Below are 19758 nucleotides of genomic sequence, written 5' to 3' on the forward strand. Positions count from 1 at the left end.
CCCCAGCACCCCGCTGCTGCTGCCACTGCTGGCCGCCGCAGCCGCCAAAGTGTTTTCATCAACACAGACTCCAGTCCCTTCACCACGAAAAAATGACAACTTTCTTTAGGCATTTTCAAGATGTCTCTTTCATTGGATATGACATTTCTTTTTTTTTATCCTCACATGAGTTTATTTTCCCATTGATTTTTAGAAAGCGTGGAAGAGAGAGGGAAAGACAGAGAGAAACATCAATGTGAGAGGCACACTTAAATTGGTTGTCTCCTGCATGAGCCCTGACCTGGGCCCCAGCCAGGGAGGAGCCTGCAACCTAGGTACATGCTCTTGATCAGAATCAAACCCAGCTCCCTTGCAGGTTTGTGTCTCTTCTTCAGCTTCAGCAGACCAGTGCCGCGGCCGCGGCCGCGGGGCTGGAGCTGGGGCCAGCCCCCCTGCGTGTTGTTCTCTCCGGCTCTGAGGCCACCCTGTCTATTGTTCTCTTAGGCTCTGGGCCCGCACCAGGCCCCTCCTCCTGATCTGGTCGTGACCAGTACGGCATCCCAGCCTAATTTCCACATTACCTCTTTATATATATAGATTATATATATAGATAAGGATTTAATAACCACGATATATTAAAAAGTCCTAAAACTCAACAACAAAAAACTAATTTAAAGATAGGCAATGGACTTCAACAAACATTTCTCCAAACCTATATACTAGTATATAAAAGCCTAAGTGACCAAACGACTGAACAACCAAATGACTGGTCGCTATGATGCACACTGACCACCAGGGAGCAGACACTCAATGCAGGAGCTGCCCCTGGCGTTCAGTGCACTCCCACAGCCAACCTTCCGCAGCCCCTCCCCCAGCCGGCCAGCCCCAATCAGCCCACATAAGGGCAGGCTGGCCAACCTCCTGCAGCCCCAATCACCGGCCAGGCCAAGGGACCCCACCCATGCACGAATTTGTGCACCGGGCCTCTAGTAAGATGTATGAAAGGCCAATAAGCACAAGAAGAGTCACCAGGGAATCATTAGTCATTAATCAATAGTCAGGAGGGAAATGCAAATCAAAACCATAATGAGATACCATTTCACACCTACTAGGATGACTATGATTAAAAAAAGGAAAATAACAAGTGTTGGTAAGATGTGGAGACACTGGAAACTTCATAAATTATTGGTGGGAATGTAAAATGGTACAGCCACTGTGGAAAATAGAGGGGGGGTTCCTAGGAAAGTGAAACATAGAATTAACATATGACCCAACAATTGCATTCTCAGATATACACCCAAATGAATTGAAAATGGGGTTGAACAGATATGCCAATGTTCACGGAAGCATTATTCACAATAACAAAAGGTAAGAAAGAACATTAGAGTCCATCAGCACATGAGTAAATAAACAAAATGTGGCATATACTAGAATGGAAAATTGTTTAGTCATAAAAAGGAAGTCCTGGAATATGCTACAATGTGGATGAACCTTGAAAATATTATGCTAAGTGAAATAAGCAAAGTTCCCCTTGTATAGATTACACTTGTATGAGGTACTTAGAATACACAAATTCAATAGACTAGAGCAGCGATTTTCAACCAGTGTGCGACAAAAAAATTTAAAACTTGTAATACCTGACTACTTAGTTAGGGTACCTCTTTTCCCTTAGATTGTTAAATAAAAAAATGACAACAGCCAACACAACAATAGCCATCCTATGTGAATGAATCAAAATAATACCCGTTTTTTCTCAGATTAGCAAAAATCACTGGACTGGAGGTTACCAGGGGCTGCAGAAAGGATTAACTGTGAAGTATGATCACCAATCACTCTTAGTATTCAATTTTCAATGCATATGGTATAAGTGCACTGAAATACTACCAGTTTTGAGAACTGTTTACAACTTACTGGTAGTACTATATTTGTCCATTAGGTGGTGCTTTTTCCATGAAAAGTCAGGCATTGTGATGATATAAACTCTGACATCAAAAGTTGCATAAAAATAGTTGTCATAATATAAAAATCGGTCTTTTTCAATCCAAACAATTTATTAACACAACATATAATTTGCTAAAATACCCAAACAGCTGGGCTCAGAATCCTAGTCCCTGGCTTCCAACAACAGTTTCCACAGTGTGCTTTCAAGGGTGACCATTAGCTGAGGAATGAGGAATGGGAGTTTACCTCGTGACAATTTACATACAGTAATTCCTAACTGTATGTATAATGGGGTTCTTTCTCAGAAGAATCTGCAAAGACCACCAGTGACTAATGGATAAATAAACATAAATACCTTTTTTGCTAGAGAAAAAGCCTGGATCTCGGTAGAAGTGAAGTCTGTGTCGTAAACACATGCACAGCTGCTGCAAGCAGGACACTGACTGCAGTGCCAAGCGAGGTGTCCCCTCACCTCCGAAGGCCAGCTTCAGCAGAGAAAAAAGGCTCTGAAATGAAGAAGAACCATGAAAATGATCACGGGAACCAAGTGCTCAACTTCAAAGGAGGATGTGAAGCTGAAAGAAGGTTAAATGAATAATCAAAGCAATTAAGTTGCCAAATATTTGTAGGACAAGAAACAGAAATTGGCAAAAGTGATTTGGCATAATGCAAGAATATGGGTCAAAATAAAATTAAATGTGAATAGAATAGTCAGTGTTGCTTACATCTAAAATCTGTTAGGTGAGCACCTATTCTGAGAGAACACAGGTATTAGGTATTACTCACCATTCAGGACATGAAGTTTCACAGTACTTTTTAAAAAGCACATCAAGGTTTCCACATCTCAAACAGCTAAATCAGTTTACTACGTGTTGGTAATTAATAGCTTTTCCTCTGCTATCATTTGACAGCGGCCACAGTATGGATTAATAACTGCCATTCACTGGAATGATTTTCAGCCCTGTGATTGTGGAGCTGCAGATATGCCCCAATTCCAACCGTGAGTCCCAATGCCTCTCCTGTACAAGCCTGGGTCCCAGTGCCTCTAACTGTACAAGCCTGGGTCCCAGTGCCTCTAACTGTACAAGCCTGGGTCCCAGTCCCTCTGCTGTACAAGCCTGGGTCCCAGTGCCTCTAACTGTACAAGCCTGGGTCCCAATGCCTCTCCTGTACAAGCCTGGGTCCCAGTGCCTCTAACTGTACAACCCTGGGTCCCAATGTCTCTAACTGTACAAGCCTGGGTCCCAATGCCTCTGCTGTACAAGCCTGGGTCCCAGTGCCTCTGCTGTACAAGCCTGGGTCCCAATGCCTCTGCTGTACAAGCCTGGGTCCCAGTGCCTCTAACTGTACAAGCCTGGGTCCCAGTGCCTCTGCTGTACAAGCCTGGGTCCCAGTGCCTCTGCTGTACAAGCCTGGGTCCCAGTGCCTCTAACTGTACAAGCCTGGGTCCCAGTGCCTCTGCTGTACAAGCCTGGGTCCCAGTGCCTCTGCTGTACAAGCCTGGGTCCCAGTGCCTCTGCTGTACAAGCCTGGGTCCCAATGCCTCTAACTGTACAAGCCTGGGTCCCAGTGCCTCTGCTGTACAAGCCTGGGTCCCAATGCCTCTAACTGTACAAGCCTGGGTCCCAGTGCCTCTGCTGTACAAGCCTGGGTCCCAGTGCCTCTGCTGTACAAGCCTGGGTCCCAGTGCCTCTGCTGTACAAGCCTGGGTCCCAATGCCTCTGCTGTACAAGCCTGGGTCCCAGAGCCTCTAACTGTACAAGCCTGGGTCCCAATGCCTCTGCTGTACAAGCCTGGGTCCAAGTGCCTCTAACTGTACAAGCCTGGGTCCCAGTGCCTCTGCTGTACAAGCCTGGGTCCCAGTGCCTCTGCTGTACATGCCTGGGTCCCAGTGCCTCTGCTGTACAAGCCTGGGTCACAATGCCTCTAACTGTACAAGCCTGGGTCCCAGTGCCTCTGCTGTACAAGCCTGGGTCCCAGTGCCTCTGCTGTACAAGCCTGGGTCCCAATGCCTCTGCTGTACAAGCCTGGGTCCCAGTGCCTCTAACTGTACAAGCCTGGGTCCCAATGCCTCTGCTGTACAAGCCTGGGTCCCAGTGCCTCTAACTGTACAAGCCTGGGTCCCAATGCCTCTGCTGTACAAGCCTGGGTCCCAATGCCTCTAACTGTACAAGCCTGGGTTCCAATGCCTCTGCTGTACAAGCCTGGGTCCCAGTGCCTCTGCTGTACAAGCCTGGGTCCCAATGCCTCTGCTGTACAAGCCTGGGTCCCAGTGCCTCTAACTGTACAAGCCTGGGTCCCAGTGCCTCTGCTGTACAAGCCTGGGTCCCAATGCCTCTGCTGTACAAGCCTGGGTCCCAATGCCTCTGCTGTACAAGCCTGGGTCCCAGTGCCTCTAACTGTACAAGCCTGGGTCCCAATGCCTCTAACTGTACAAGCCTGGGTTCCAATGCCTCTGCTGTACAAGCCTGGGTCCCAATGCCTCTAACTGTACAAGCCTGGGTTCCAATGCCTCTAACTGTACAAGCCTGGGTCCCAATGCCTCTAACTGTACAAGCCTGGGTCCCAATGCCTCTGCTGTACAAGCCTGGGTCCCAATGCCTCTAACTGTACAAGCCTGGGTCCCAATGCCTCTGCTGTACAAGCCTGGGTCCCAGTGCCTCTAACTGTACAAGCCTGGGTCCCAATGCCTCTGCTTTACAAGCCTGGGTCCCAATGCCTCTAACTGTACAAGCCTGGGTTCCAATGCCTCTGCTGTACAAGCCTGGGTCCCAATGCCTCTAACGGTACAAGCCTGGGTCCCAATGCCTCTGCTGTACAAGCCTGGGTCCCAATGCCTCTAACTGTACAAGCCTGGGTCCCAATGCCTCTGCTGTACAAGCCTGGGTCCCAGTGCCTCTGCTGTACAAGCCTTGGTCCCAATGCCTCTGCTGTACAAGCCTGGGTCCCAGTGCCTCTGCTGTACAAGCCTGGGTCCCAGTGCCTCTGCTGTACAAGCCTGGGTCCCAATGCCTTTGCTGTACAAGCCTGGGTCCCAGTGCCTCTGCTGTACAAGCCTGGGTCCCAATGCCTCTGCTGTACAAGCCTGGGTCCCAGTGCCTCTAACTGTACAAGCCTGGGTCCCAGTGCCTCTGCTGTACAAGCCTGGGTCCCAGTGCCTCTGCTGTACAAGCCTGGGTCCCAATGCCTCTAACTGTACAAGCCTGGGTCCCAATGCCTCTGCTGTACAAGCCTGGGTCCCAGTGCCTCTGCTGTACAAGCCTGGATCCCAGTGCCTCTAACTGTACAAGCCTGGGTTCCAATGCCTCTGCTGTACAAGCCTGGGTCCCAGTGCCTCTGCTGTACAAGCCTGGGTCCCAGTGCCTCTAACTGTACAAGCCTGGGTCCCAGTGCCTCTGCTGTACAAGCCTGGGTCCCAGTGCCTCTGCTGTACAAGCCTGGGTCCCAGTGCCTCTGCTGTACAAGCCTGGGTCCCAGTGCCTCTAACTGTACAAGCCTGGGTCCCAGTGCCTCTAACTGTACAAGCCTGGGTCCCAGTGCCTCTAACGTTACAAGCCTGGGTCACAATGCCTCTAACTGTACAAGCCTGGGTCCCAATGCCTCTGCTGTACAAGCCTGGGTCCCAGTGCCTCTGCTGTACAAGCCTGGGCCCCAGTGCCTCTAACTGTACAAGCCTGGGTCCCAGTGCCTCTGCTGTACAAGCCTGGGTCCCAGTGCCTCTGCTGTACAAGCCTGGGTCCCAGTGCCTCTAACTTTACAAGCCTGGGTCCCAGTGCCTCTGCTGTACAAGCCTGGGTCCAAGTGCCTCTAACTGTACAAGCCTGGGTCCCAATGCCTCTGCTGTACAAGCCTGGGTCCCAATGCCTCTGCTGTACAAGCCTGGGTCCCAGTGCCTCTAACTGTACAAGCCTGGGTCCCAATGCCTCTGCTGTACAAGCCTGGGTCCCAATGCCTCTGCTGTACAAGTCTGGGTCCCAATGCCTCTGCTGTACAAGTCTGGGTCCCAATGCCTCTGCTGTACAAGCCTGGGTCCCAGTGCCTCTGCTGTACAAGCCTGGGTCCCAGTGCCTCTAACTGTACAAGCCTGGGTCCCAGTGCCTCTAACTGTACAAGCCTGGGTCCCAGTGCCTCTGCTGTACAAGCCTGGGTCCCAGTGCCTCTAACTGTACAAGCCTGGGTCCCAGTGCCTCTGCTGTACAAGCCTGGGTCCCAATGCCTCTAACTGTACAAGCCTGGGTCCCAGTGCCTCTGCTGTACAAGCCTGGGTCCCAATGCCTCTGCTGTACAAGCCTGGGTCCCAGTGCCTCTAACTGTACAAGCCTGGGTCCCAATGCCTCTGCTGTACAAGCCTGGGTCCCAGTGCCTCTGCTGTACAAGCCTGGGTCCCAGAGCCTCTAACTGTACAAGCCTGGGTCCCAGTGCCTCTAACTGTACAAGCCTGGGTCCCAGTGCCTCTGCTGTACAAGTCTGGGTCCCAGTGCCTCTAACTGTACAAGCCTGGGTCCCAGTGGCTCTGCTGTACAAGCCTGGGTCCAAGTGCCTCTAACTGTACAAGCCTGGGTCCCAGTGCCTCTGCTGTACAAGCCTGGGTCCCAGTGCCTCTAACTGTACAAGCCTGGGTCCCAGTGCCTCTGCTGTACAAGCCTGGGTCCCAGTGCCTCTAACTGTACAAGCCTGGGTCCCAGTGCCTCTAACTGTACAAGCCTGGGTCCCAGTGCCTCTAACTGTACAAGCCTGGGTCCCAGTGCCTCTAACTGTACAAGCCTGGGTCCCAGTGCCTCTAACTGTACAAGCCTGGGTCCCAATGCCTCTAACTGTTCAAGCCTGGGTCCCAGTGCCTCTAACTGTACAAGCCTGGGTCCCAGTGCCTCTAACTGTACAAGCCTGGGTCCCAGTGCCTCTAACTGTACAAGCCTGGGTCCCAGTGCCTCTAACTGTACAAGCCTGGGTCCCAATGCCTCTAACTGTACAAGCCTGGGTCCCAATGCCTCTAACTGTACAAGCCTGGGTCCCAGTGCCTCTGCTGTACAAGCCTGGGTCCCAGTGCCTCTAACTGTACAAGCCTGGGTCCCAATGCCTCTGCTGTACAAGCCTGGGTCCCAATGCCTCTGCTGTACAAGCCTGGGTCCCAGTGCCTCTGCTGTACAAGCCTGGGTCCCAGTGCCTCTGCTGTACAAGCCTGGGTCCCAGTGCCTCTAACTGTACAAGCCTGGGTCCCAGTGCCTCTAACTGTACAAGCCTGGGTCCCAATGCCTCTGCTGTACAAGCCTGGGTCCCAATGCCTCTGCTGTACAAGCCTGGGTCCCAATGCCTCTGCTGTACAAGCCTGGGTCCCAATGCCTCTGCTGTACAAGCCTGGGTCCCAGTGCCTCTGCTGTACAAGCCTGGGTCCCAGTGCCTCTAACTGTACAAGCCTGGGTCCCAGTGCCTCTAACTGTACAAGCCTGGGTCCCAGTGCCTCTGCTGTACAAGCCTGGGTCCCAGTGCCTCTAACTGTACAAGCCTGGGTCCCAGTGCCTCTGCTGTACAAGCCTGGGTCCAAGTGCCTCTAACTGTACAAGCCTGGGTCCCAATGCCTCTGCTGTACAAGCCTGGGTCCCAATGCCTCTAACTGTACAAGCCTGGGTCCCAGTGCCTCTGCTGTACAAGCCTGGGTCCCAGTGCCTCTAACTGTACAAGCCTGGGTCCCAATGCCTCTGCTGTACAAGCCTGGGTCCCAGTGCCTCTGCTGTACAAGCCTGGGTCCCAGTGCCTCTAACTGTACAAGCCTGGGTCCCAGTGCCTCTAACTGTACAAGCCTGGGTCCCAGTGCCTCTAACTGTACAAGCCTGGGTCCCAGTGCCTCTGCTGTACAAGCCTGGATCCCAGTGCCTCTGCTGTACAAGCCTGGATCCCAATGCCTCTGCTGTACAAGCCTGGGTCCCAGTGCCTCTGCTGTACAAGCCTGGGTCCCAGTGCCTCTAACTGTACAAGCCTGGGTCCCAGTGCCTCTAACTGTACAAGCCTGGGTCCCAGTGCCTCTGCTGTACAAGCCTGGGTCCCAGTGCCTCTAACTGTACAAGCCTGGGTCCCAGTGCCTCTGCTGTACAAGCCTGGGTCCAAGTGCCTCTAACTGTACAAGCCTGGGTCCCAGTGCCTCTGCTGTACAAGCCTGGGTCCCAGTGCCTCTAACTGTACAAGCCTGGGTCCCAGTGCCTCTAACTGTACAAGCCTGGGTCCCAGTGCCTCTAACTGTACAAGCCTGGGTCCCAGTGCCTCTAACTGTACAAGCCTGGGTCCCAGTGCCTCTAACTGTACAAGCCTGGGTCCCAATGCCTCTAACTATACAAGCCTGGGTCCCAGTGCCTCTAACTGTACAAGCCTGGGTCCCAGTGCCTCTAACTGTACAAGCCTGGGTCCCAGTGCCTCTAACTGTACAAGCCTGGGTCCCAATGCCTCTAACTGTACAAGCCTGGGTCCCAGTGCCTCTGCTGTACAAGCCTGGGTCCCAGTGCCTCTAACTGTACAAGCCTGGATCCCAGTGCCTCTGCTGTACAAGCCTGGGTCCCAGTGCCTCTGCTGTACAAGCCTGGGTCCCAGTGCCTCTAACTGTACAAGCCTGGGTCCCAGTGCCTCTGCTGTACAAGCCTGGGTCCAAGTGCCTCTAACTGTACAAGCCTGGGTCCCAGTGCCTCTGCTGTACAAGCCTGGGTCCCAGTGCCTCTAACTGTACAAGCCTGGGTCCCAGTGCCTCTGCTGTACAAGCCTGGGTCCCAGTGCCTCTAACTGTACAAGCCTGGGTCCCAGTGCCTCTAACTGTACAAGCCTGGGTCCCAGTGCCTCTAACTGTACAAGCCTGGGTCCCAGTGTCTCTAACTGTACAAGCCTGGGTCCCAGTGCCTCTAACTGTACAAGCCTGGGTCCCAATGCCTCTCCCGTACAAGCCTGGGTCCCAGTGCCTCTAACTGTACAAGCCTGGGTCCCAGTGCCTCTAACTGTACAAGCCTGGGTCCCAGTGCCTCTAACTGTACAAGCCTGGGTCCCAATGCCTCTAACTGTACAAGCCTGGGTCCCAGTGCCTCTGCTGTACAAGTCTGGGTCCCAGTGCCTCTAACTGTACAAGCCTGGATCCCAGTGCCTCTGCTGTACAAGCCTGGGTCCCAATGCCTCTGCTGTACAAGCCTGGGTCCCAGTGCCTCTGCTGTACAAGCCTGGGTCCCAATGCCTCTGCTGTACAAGCCTGGGTCCCAATGCCTCTAACTGTACAAGCCTGGGTCCCAAAGTCTCTGCTGTAGAAGCAACAGACCAGACTGCAAAGAACCCATCTTCATTGCTCGCTATCAGATTTCCTCAGCATCCAGCACTGTGCCTAACACATACCAGATAATCAGAGAAACAAGCTATTCTTAATGTTAGGAGGGTTCCTGCTGCCTAACCTCAACTTCCAAAGTCTACTAGTATTCACCCTTCAGGTGACCCAGAAGTGGTGAATTCAGAGTAGCCAAATTGGACTACATGTGTCAAATGAGACTACCTCCTATCAGAAGAACTACCACTATCCAAATAAGTCCGAGAACAAGTGGTTTAAACACTTTATCCTTTAAAAACGGTAGTGCACAATTCTTTCCTAAGGACTGCTATGTTGCAAATTTTGTTTCCTTCCAAAATCTAAAACAATTGAAGAGCATACACACCTGAACAATTTTCGGCCTTTGAAGGAAAATCTCAGCAGGAAAATCTTGCATGATAACGTCCTTCAATAGTTCACAGGTGTTCCAGATCAAAGTGTGGTTACTACTTCTTAAAGAGCTACAAAAGAGCATTATTTATTTTTAAAAAGAGTTTACCTATCCCAGATTCTAAGTCACTGAGTAGCAAATGACTCTACTCACATCCTCCAGGTCTCAGCCAAGACATTGCTTCCCCTGGGAATCCTTCCTTGATCTGGTCCCTAAACAATAAACAACTGTGGGCAGGTGCTTCTTCCACAGCCCTAAACTGGATCTGCTATGTCAACTGCGGGCTTTGTACCCCCACTAGACCCTCCTCAAGATGGCATGCCCAGAGCCTATCACAATGCTGCTAAATGAGATTAAGGAGGTCAAAGGGCACAGAATTCAATGACATCTGTTATGTGAATTAAGAAATAAGACAGAAAAAATAACAGTAACTATAGAGTTTAATTATAGGAATTAGGCTCCTTACTGCTCTTCTCTATTTTAGGTGACTCAAGCTGGAAGGCCCCTCTTATCCTGTACAGAGGATATCCCTCAAGTTCTCAGACAATATTCTCCCTCCTAGGGATGTAGCAGTGGTTCATCTAAGAAACCAACCCCCTCTCTCAGCCCAGCTCCAGTCCACCATCCACCGTGCCCCACCCATAGGTGTGCACTGGACAGCATCTCATCTCTCTCCCTAAGGGACTGACTCAGAACTGCCAGATCATGTCCGTCCTGCCCCTTTCCCACGTGCAGCTACCTCTTCAATATGTTGTTCCAAGAGAGTTTACTGAGGCCTCAGAAGTGCCATCAGCAAAAATCATTTCACAGCATCTTCCTGTCTCTGGCCCTAATGCTAGCAAGTTGCTAGCAAGTTGTTCTTTATTTTCCAGATACGTGTGTGTGTGCACGTGTGTGCACGCACACACACACACACCCATCATTTGTTGTAGTAGTCACAGAAATTAAAATTTCAGAAAAAAAAAAAGAAACTAGATATTAAGATACTCTCCCAATTTCTATATATCAACTGCCTATGTTGGGGTTGAGGGTAATGACCAATTAACATCCATTACGTAAGATCAGTGGTCCCTAACCTATTACAAAACCCAATTTGAAATAAATATACTATCTACTAAAAAAACTGCATTTATGTTTAATTTCTCCATTTTTACTAAGCAAAGGCACAGCAATGGCCAATCGGAGACTGGTAAATCAGAGATGCCTAATGAGCACATGAGACTTCAGCCACAATGTGCAGCCTGATTAGAGGCAAACAGGAATTTTCTGGCTTACATTCTGAAATACTGAAAATCATGCATATCGTCCCATTACTCCATTCACAGCCACTTGTATCTTTCTTCCTGCTGAAATTGTATAGTAGTAACTACCAGGTGCAAGGCTAGAAGTGAAGCAAAAATAGCTGAACCACATCAGGCACTGTACCTTTCATTAGAGGAGAGGACGTGTCTGTCAGTTGTGGTCAGGGGTAGCCAAGGAAATGTAGAAAACTTCAAACACCTCACAGTCTGAGTCGCTGGTAATGGAAGAGCACAACTTATGCCATCAAAGAAGACAATGTTGACAGATTCACCTTTAAACTAAGTCCCCAAATGAAGTTACATATACAGGAGCCTACCATGTACCAAACAAGGCCAGCTGCAAATGCATCCACTCTCAAGATAAATAACAGAGCACACTTTTCATATTTTAAACAAAACTGATAGGTTTTAATTAGAAGAACATTAAACACAAACCCATACTGAATGACATTTAGTTGAGTGTTTGTTTTTTTAATTTAAATTCTTTATTGTTTAAAGTATTACATGAGTCTCCTTTTTCCCCCATTGACCTCTCCCTGGCCATTCCCATGACATTTAGTTTCAATTACATTTTCTATTTTACTGACTGACCAGAATATAAAGCTAATATAAAAAGAAATGGTATTTGGAGACCTTTAATTACAGAAATTAAAAATGATTTAAAAAATCACATACTATATCTAATTAGTCATGTTTAAATATCCTAAATGGTGTTAGATGCTTAAACCTCTTTGAAGATGACTTGAAGACTAATAAGGTTGAAAATCAAATGTCTTCAACCTCAAAGATTAAAAGAAATAAGAGAAACCAACACAATTTTAAACTACCACAGTTCAAACTATTTTTAAATAGGCTTATTTCCACAGGTTCATTGAGATATAATTGACATCTAACATTGTATAAGTTTAAGGTGTACAACACTATGATTTAATACACATACACTGCAAAATGATTATCACAGTAGAGTTAGTTAACCTCTCCAACCTCTCACATAATTACCAATTATTTCTTGTGGTGAGAACATTGAAGATCTACTCTCTTAACATTTTTTAGCAGATTTTATATAGTACAAGTTAAGGTAGCAACACTGAGAAATAATATCTACAAAAGCCCTTCCAAATGATAAACAGTCCTTGTTCCTAATGCTTTGAAAAGAGCATGGAATCTTTAAATTCAGATAATTATTATTAATTTCACAAATAAAGCACAATTGTGTCTTTTAAAAGTGCTAACATAAAAGCGGGGTTTGCTTTCTCAGGGGAAAAAACAAAAGGTGGGTTGAGGGAAGGATAGGCTTACACTGCACATAAAAATGTGTCCAAAACAGGCAGACCACTAATCCACACACTGCAACTCACCTGCAAAAGCATTCCCAGTGTCCTTATTGTTTTCAGCAGCTTCACTCAAGTACCACGCTCTGCTCCCTTCAGACACCTCTCACTGCCACTCATTTAAGCCTCTCAGCCACACACACAAAGGACTACCATCTCAAATCCAAAGCTCCCTATAAGCCTAACAAAATTGTTCCAGAAAGGGAAGATAAAGTATTTTAACAGCTGAACAAGTTTTCTGTTCTATCTTATGCTATTATTCAACCTGAGAGTTTCTAAAGAACCTTTTGAATAACAAGCATCCAAACTGAGTTCAACTGAATCCCTGATGTCAGCAGATATACCCTAGAACACACATTTTTTCCAACCACACAGGCAATAAAATGTGAAGCACTTGATTACTTAACCATTCCTAACTGGCAGGGGCACCTAGGATAAAAGTTTCATCTTTTCTCAGCCTCAGTGTCCTCATCAGTAAAATGGGGAAACTGATAATAATCTCATTGGGTCCTCGTGAAGATTCATTTATGCAAAGAGTATACACTGAGTACCTAATACATGGTTGGCATCATTTTGCACAGGGGGATAAAGCAGTGTTTGCAGCTATCACTAAGCTTATTGTGACAGAAACAAGAAGGAAATAAACATCTAACTTCAGATCATGGTATGTGTTAGGAAGAAAACTAAAAAAGTGTTCACTGGCTAGAGTCCTCAAGAAGGTCTCTTTACGGAGGTGGCATGTGAGCAGAGAAGGACACTGGCAGACACAAAAAGACCCAGAAGAGATCTCTAAACAGAACTCTAGAATCAGCGGATGTTGGGATAAAGATAAATAAAGAAATGAAGATGACGCTGAGTCTTGGCTTGAGTGACTGGACAGACGGTACACTGAGTGAGCTGGAGAATGAGATGAGGAATGCATTGTGCACAGCACAGTCCCTGATGAAGGGTTTGTGTCCAACAAGCAATGGAAGTACTACTGCCACCATTACCACCCACCTATCCAGTTGCTCAAATGCAGTTAGAATAACATAAAATGTTACCATTTAGACTCCACATCCCAAACTAGTCGGAGGAAACTGAAACACTCAGCTTGGTGCTGAAACATTCGAGTTAGAACACAATGTGTCTTCACAACAATAAGTAAAAGTATATTAATTTCTGATGTACCAGGTCAGCAGGATCTACTTCCCTACATGTACTCACCCACGGGTGCTGGAGGCACTTCCAAATGACTTCTGTCTTGAGGAAAATATCCCGTTAAAATTTCAGGTGGCTGTGGCAAATCTGAAAAGAAAATACATATTACTGCATGTATTATTATTGATTCATTATTTGCTACAAGTGAAAGGTACTCGTTTCAAAATTAATGTTTTCTCTTGAGTTTTTAAATCATTTTAAAAACTAGAAAGATAACCCAGTTTTTTTTCTCTGAATAGTCTGTCTTCCTAAAGAGGTAAAAAATGTGAATGTTGAGCCAATTCCAAATTGAGGGGGTTTTTTTTCTCCCTTTTTCTTTTACCATTAATATAATTATTTTTTAGAATGAAAATATCTACAATGTACATGAAGAATCTGTTACAAAGTATTTATTCAAGGACTGTTCATCTCTGCTTCTAAGTCCATCTCCTTCCTCTCTTGTACTCCAATTACATAGTGCCTGGTCACTAAAATTTTCATTAATATCTTTTTAAAAAGTTGTCAAAGTCAAAGAGGTTAAGCACTATTTGTCAATGCCTTTCATGATTCTATCACATGATTACATATTCAGCAGTGCAGATGCAATGACAATGAGAATGAGAATAAGGCTAAAACTACATTTTCTAATTTTCTGTTTGAAGTTTTCACAACAGTAGTTCTTAATATTAATACAGATATTAAACATTTGCCTTAGACCATACTTCTAACCTCATCTGTAAGGAACTACCTTGAAAGTTCACAATTTAAGATTCTACTTTATTTTTATGGCTTAGACAGAAATTGTACAATCCATTGTTAAAAATCACAATCATGCAAGAAGCCAACAAATGGCATTTACCACTGTTCTTGTTAACAGTGGTACCAACAGTCACGGCATCAGCAGTACAGCACTGATACAGAGGAAAATGTGGTAACAGAAACACTTTTAATACTTTTACCACTCCATCACATAAATTTTATGGGCCTTTTTTTTTTTTTCTTTGAATCAATTCAAATGCCTTCCATATTCAAGGCACTCTATTGGGCATACAATAACAAGAACACAAAAAGAGCCACCAACAGCTCTATGGCTAATAGATGTCAGGCCTCGTGCTGAGCTCTTTTCAGGCACTGTCTCATTTAATCCTCATAATAATGTTATAAGATGTTCTTTCTCACTGTCCCAATTTTGGGCTGAGAAAACCAAAGGCTGGAGCTGTTAAGAACCTTAGCCAAGGTGACAAAATTAATGGCAGAACTAGGACTGAAATCCATGTCTCTTTGACTCTGATTTTATACACTATACCATGTGCAGCTCATTTTGATTGGACCCCATAAAAAAGTCATGAGCTAGGGCCCATATTAACATCCCCCTACATGAAAAACAGTCCAAGAATGCAAGTGTAAAACATTGAGAAAAATCTCTAGCTCAGGCTCAATCCCCAGTAGGAGGCCAGGCAGGAGGCAGTGGATAGATGATTTTTATCTCATCTTTGATGTTTCTCTCTTTCCCTCTCCCTTCCTCTCTCTGAAATCAATAAAAACATATTCTAAAAAAACAACAACAATAAATACAAATGTATCCTCCTCTGACTGACAATAGAGGAGGGAAAAAAGGTCAAGCTCATGTAAGTTAACACAAGAAAAATAAGTTGGAGGGGATTTTTTTAATCTAAGGTCCCTCTCCTTATAATTAAACACTAGAACCAATCCTATATAATAAAGAGCTAATATGCAAATGGTCATCATGCCCTCGAGCTGGGGCCAGGGCACCTGAGGCTGCATCCCACCCCCCGCCCTGCGGGGCTTGATGGGGGATCTGAGGCTGCGCCCCCACCTTGCGGGCTTGATGGGAATGGGGCCGGCCGGGTCTGGGTCTCACGCGATTTCGAGGTGCGTGCGGGTGGGTGGGGACTTGACTCTGGGTCCCATGGTGTGCCCCAGACTCTGACAGGAGGGAGATTTTCATATACATTTTACTAATTTTCTTTCATCTCTGACACTTCTATTATAGAGAAAGGGCAAATAGCAGTATTAAAAGATTTCCTCTAATTAATTTCCTTTTAATGTACACTAATTTCGTGCACCAGGCCACTAGTATATTTATATTTTAACTGAATGCATCAGAATGATTCCAAAGAGTTACCAATCTGATCTGTCTGGTAAGATGCAGAGCACAATGCAGGGACTTCTGAAGGAAGAATAAAAAGTCCATCCAGAATGCCATCGATTTCAGCCTGTAGATTTGGCTCCACGTTAGCACGAAGTTTAGATAAGAATTCAACTGCACCAAGATCAACCAAATGCTGGACTGCTGGGGAATACTGAAAGCATAAGAAAAGTGTCTTGTGAATAACAATATATATCAAAGTCTCTAGACTTACCCTTACAGCACTTTGTGTATATCAGATGCTCCTTTTTTAAAAACTAAATCTTGCACTGAAATACCCAAAAGTAAAGAACTTCCATGAATAGAATATAGGTTTATAGAGACATAAAACATTTAACAACAACTACGAGAGAAAAACCTAGACACTGAACACTATAATTCCTACTTATTACTTCTGTCTACTGACATTCACCCTATCTCTCCTACCTCCAACCAGCCAAAGGATGCAAAGTAATAAGAATCACCTTCGCCCTAGCCAGTTTGGCTCAGTGGATAGAGTGTTGGCCTGTGGACTGAAGGGTCCCGGTTCAATTCCGGTCAAGGGCACATGCCCAGGTTGTGGGCTCAATCCTTAGTGTGGGGCGTGCAGGAGGCAGCCAATCAATGATTCTCTCTCATCATTGATGTTTCTATCTCTCTCTCTCTCTCTCCCTCACCCTTCCTCTCTGAAATCAATAAAAATACATCTTTTTTTAAAAATCACCCACAACTGCACAGCGATTGACAGTTTTGAACGGTTACACTTGCAATTTGACATCTGACTCTGGCAACTAACTATTCTCAAGATATGCTGAGGAGCATAAATCTGAAAAACAAATATAGGAAAGTCAATTTAACACCCCTTGTGAGATGTATTAGTTGTGATCTGTAACATTATCTTTAAACGAGTCCTTTTTCATATGGACACGCCCAATTTTTAACATGCAAATAAAAGAACACAAGGAAAAACAGAATGACAGCTATTAACCTCCCCAGATGATTCCGAAACCCAGAATCTACCAGAACTCAGAAGATCTGTGTCACTTCAGAGCACAGTGGCGACAACGTGAGATTTAACATCACAAATCAAAGAAAAAGGAAACGTGGTCATATAACCAAATGAGCTAAAAATGCACCGTCCCCGGTTGTTTTTCAAAAACCTTTTCCATGAACTTTCCAACAAATGCTCCAATGCAATGACTAAGAAACACTCGCTCCTCTGATTCTTTACGTCAAGATGCTCGTACCTTCACCAGCTTGTTCAGAAGGCTGAGAACCTCTGCTTTCATGGGGACGGACGGGAAGTTGAACCACTGCAGCAGGTGCACGAACAGCAGCCGGTCCTGGGCCAGGTCGGCGGCGCCGATCAGGTTGAGCTCCACCTTGCAGAGCACGGTCCGCAGGGCGCGCTCGCGGATCTCCGCCAGCTGGTGACCTGCCGGGGACACGCCGCTCGCAGCCGGTCTCGACTCCCCTCCGCCCCCAGCCGCCCACCCGCAACCTGCCCCAAGACCGTGGTTACGCAGGACCGGGGGCGGGGAGAGGGGGGCGCAGGGTCAGAGGGCGGGGGTCGGCGGGGTCAGGAGGACAGAGAGAAACCAATGCTTCCACCAGCTGGGCCGCTGGTGCTCACGGGCTACGCACTGACAGGGGTCCCCGGGGACTGCCCTGGTCAAGCCGGGACCAGAAAGGAAACGTGGCACGGCCATTTTCAGCCAGTGGCAACGACAGGGGGGCGAATCCCGCGAGGGCGGCTCTGACTGTTACCGAGTTTCCTGATGAGCCCCGTCAAAACCATCGCGTCCCGCTCCTTCAGCCGCCGCCGGAGAATTAAACCGCCGCGCCACAGCGTCCGGCCACGATGACTGTCCCCCCGGAAACTCGGGCCGTGGGACAGCGGGTTCCGCTACGCCGGGGCGAACCACCCGACCGGTGAGAGCCATTCCGCGAGCTGCTCCCGGCCCTGCGTCCCAAGAGAAGCTTGCGAGTTTTTCTATAATGGCTACCACGCAGTTCACAGACAGCCGTCTCGCAGGTAGGGACCGGAAAGAATGAGGAGGCAAGCAGAGGTGGAACCGGCTTTGGCCGCCGGGCACGTCGGGACTTGTAGTTCTAGGCCCAGCCGTGCTGCGGTCCAGGAATTCCGGGCCTGCCACCGCGCCCGCCTGCCTGGGTTCCCGCGTCTGAGCGCGGGCTCCTGACAGAACCCCAGCCCAGCCATGCACCCTCGCTCTGCGGGGATTCGCTTATGACCCTGACAATCTGGGTTCTCGGGGGCCCAGAACTTTACAATTTCGAATGCAGAGTTTTGTTTTGTTTTGTTTTGTTTTGTTTTGTTTTGTTTGGATTCCCTTACTCGGCGTTACTAAATGACTTACCCTCTTTTAACTGGAATGTACCTCCAAAGTCAAACAGTGTGTCGGATAAGTTAAGTATAAACAAACATGCCACAAGAGGAAAGAGATGGGGAAAAGGAGATAAGAGAGCAGAAAAAAAGGGAGCTGCAGACAGAAGTAAAATTGAGTAAAGGGGGGGCCAGGTAAAGGTTTGAATTCGTATTTGAATGCACCAAAGTTGACTTTCGCACTAACACGTGTGAACAAAGAGGGGAAACATTCTAAGCAATGGGAAAGCAAGGACAAAATTGAATTTGTAAAATGGTTTCCATTTTAGAGAATATTTTATCTCACTGACCTTTTCAGTTTCCTGGGAAAGGGATGTCAAGGCAGCTATTCCCATTCCTATTTTGCAAAAAATAAATAAATAAATAAAAACGGGGGGGGGGGGCGGGCGGGGAGGTAGTGGAGGAGGTTTAAAATCAAAGAAGTGCCTCACCCAAGGTCACATCAACTAGTAAGTGGGGAATTAAGCATCTGGCCTTAATTTTCTTTGTAATAAATATTCTTAGGACCTTGCTTCCTTTGCATGTGTAGAGAGTGACCTTTGAACAAATCTTGAAAGATAAGTAGGAGTTTATTTTCCAGGCAAAGGAATGGAGTAAAGGGATTCCTGCCAGAGAAAACACTACAAGCAAAAAAGGCAAGGATTCAGAGGGAGTCTGTCAAAAGAAGGGGAATGAGAAATTATAGGTGACCAAATTAGCTCTGGGGAGAGGAGAGGGAGGAGAGGGAGCAGAAGGAGGGCTGATAGCCTGTTGGTTATTCTTGAGTTGCTCCCAACTCCCCCACCCACCTCAGCCAACCTCTGCAGTAAGTGATCTGTACCTTCCAGCCTTCCAGGCCCTTGGCTTCCGGTCGCTGTGGAAATCAGAGAGTGGGAGGAAAGAGAGGTGTGGGTATTTAATTGAGACTCCACTAGCCCATACCTATGCCTGCCTGGCCAAGATTTTAACAGTGGCTGCCTTCTTCCACCCTAGGAGACAGCTCCCGGTGGACGGGGCCAAAGGGACCAAAAGTGGAAATCGTGGAGGCAGTTCCTCCAGCTGAGAGGTTTCAGTAGTCATCCAGGCATCAAGGTTTTATAGATGGATTTGAGGTGTCAAGGTCTAAATACATGTGACAGGATAGAGGAATAATGGAAATAACTTTTCATTAATGTTTCTAAGATGAACAATCTTCGATGATAAGAAACTGGGGCCCTGGCCTGTGTTGCTCAGTTAGTTGAAGCGTCGTCCCGTGTACCAATAGGTGGCAGGCTCGATTCCGGTCAGGGCACATACCCAGGTTTTGAGTTCAGTCCCTGGTCAGGGTGCCCAAGGTGCGTGCAGAAGGCAACTAATGGATGTTTCTCTCTGGTGCCTCAGGGCAGGCAAGCGTTCTGTGTGTCTTCCAGGAAAGTCACCTGGACACCAGCCTGTCTCATTTAAAAATAAAGATCAGGACTTATTAATAATTCTGATCCCTAACAAGGAAAAATGGTTAGGACCTGATGTTTCATGCCACACTTATGGATTTTCTAATCATGCCCATAACTTTGTCCTATAAATTTACATAATATTTAACTTTTAGGGGACTGTCGAATTCTAACTTATCTTCCCAATACCAAAATAGAAAGTTAATAAATATTTCATAGCATTTAAAAGTGGGAGGATTGAAACAAGGTATATTCATGTTCCATTTCCAAAAGCAGAGCAACATGGATTTGAACTCTGCTTTCTCTGCACAGTTTAATAAATAGGGGGTCTTAATTATAGATGCAAA

General features: G+C 47.1%; 1 protein-coding gene across 1 annotated transcript in view; it reads right to left on the minus strand.

The window, feature by feature from the left end:
• The window catches only part of RTTN (rotatin), a 125106-nt gene extending 107518 nt beyond the window's left edge, over positions 1 to 17588 (minus strand). Inside the window, exons 1-7 of the mRNA XM_054724269.1 lie at positions 17366 to 17588; positions 16846 to 17033; positions 15596 to 15773; positions 13477 to 13557; positions 11064 to 11154; positions 9594 to 9708; positions 2276 to 2426 (exon numbers count right to left, since the gene is read on the minus strand). Of these exons, the coding sequence (XP_054580244.1) occupies positions 2276 to 2426; positions 9594 to 9708; positions 11064 to 11154; positions 13477 to 13557; positions 15596 to 15773; positions 16846 to 17033; positions 17366 to 17396 (835 nt within the window). The 5' untranslated portion in view covers positions 17397 to 17588. The remainder of the gene's footprint in view (positions 1 to 2275; positions 2427 to 9593; positions 9709 to 11063; positions 11155 to 13476; positions 13558 to 15595; positions 15774 to 16845; positions 17034 to 17365) is intronic.
• Positions 17589 to 19758: the final 2170 nt, after the last annotated feature.

Source organism: Eptesicus fuscus, chromosome 12 (genome assembly GCF_027574615.1).
Source record: "Eptesicus fuscus isolate TK198812 chromosome 12, DD_ASM_mEF_20220401, whole genome shotgun sequence".
Classification (NCBI taxonomy): Eukaryota; Metazoa; Chordata; class Mammalia; order Chiroptera; family Vespertilionidae; genus Eptesicus; species Eptesicus fuscus.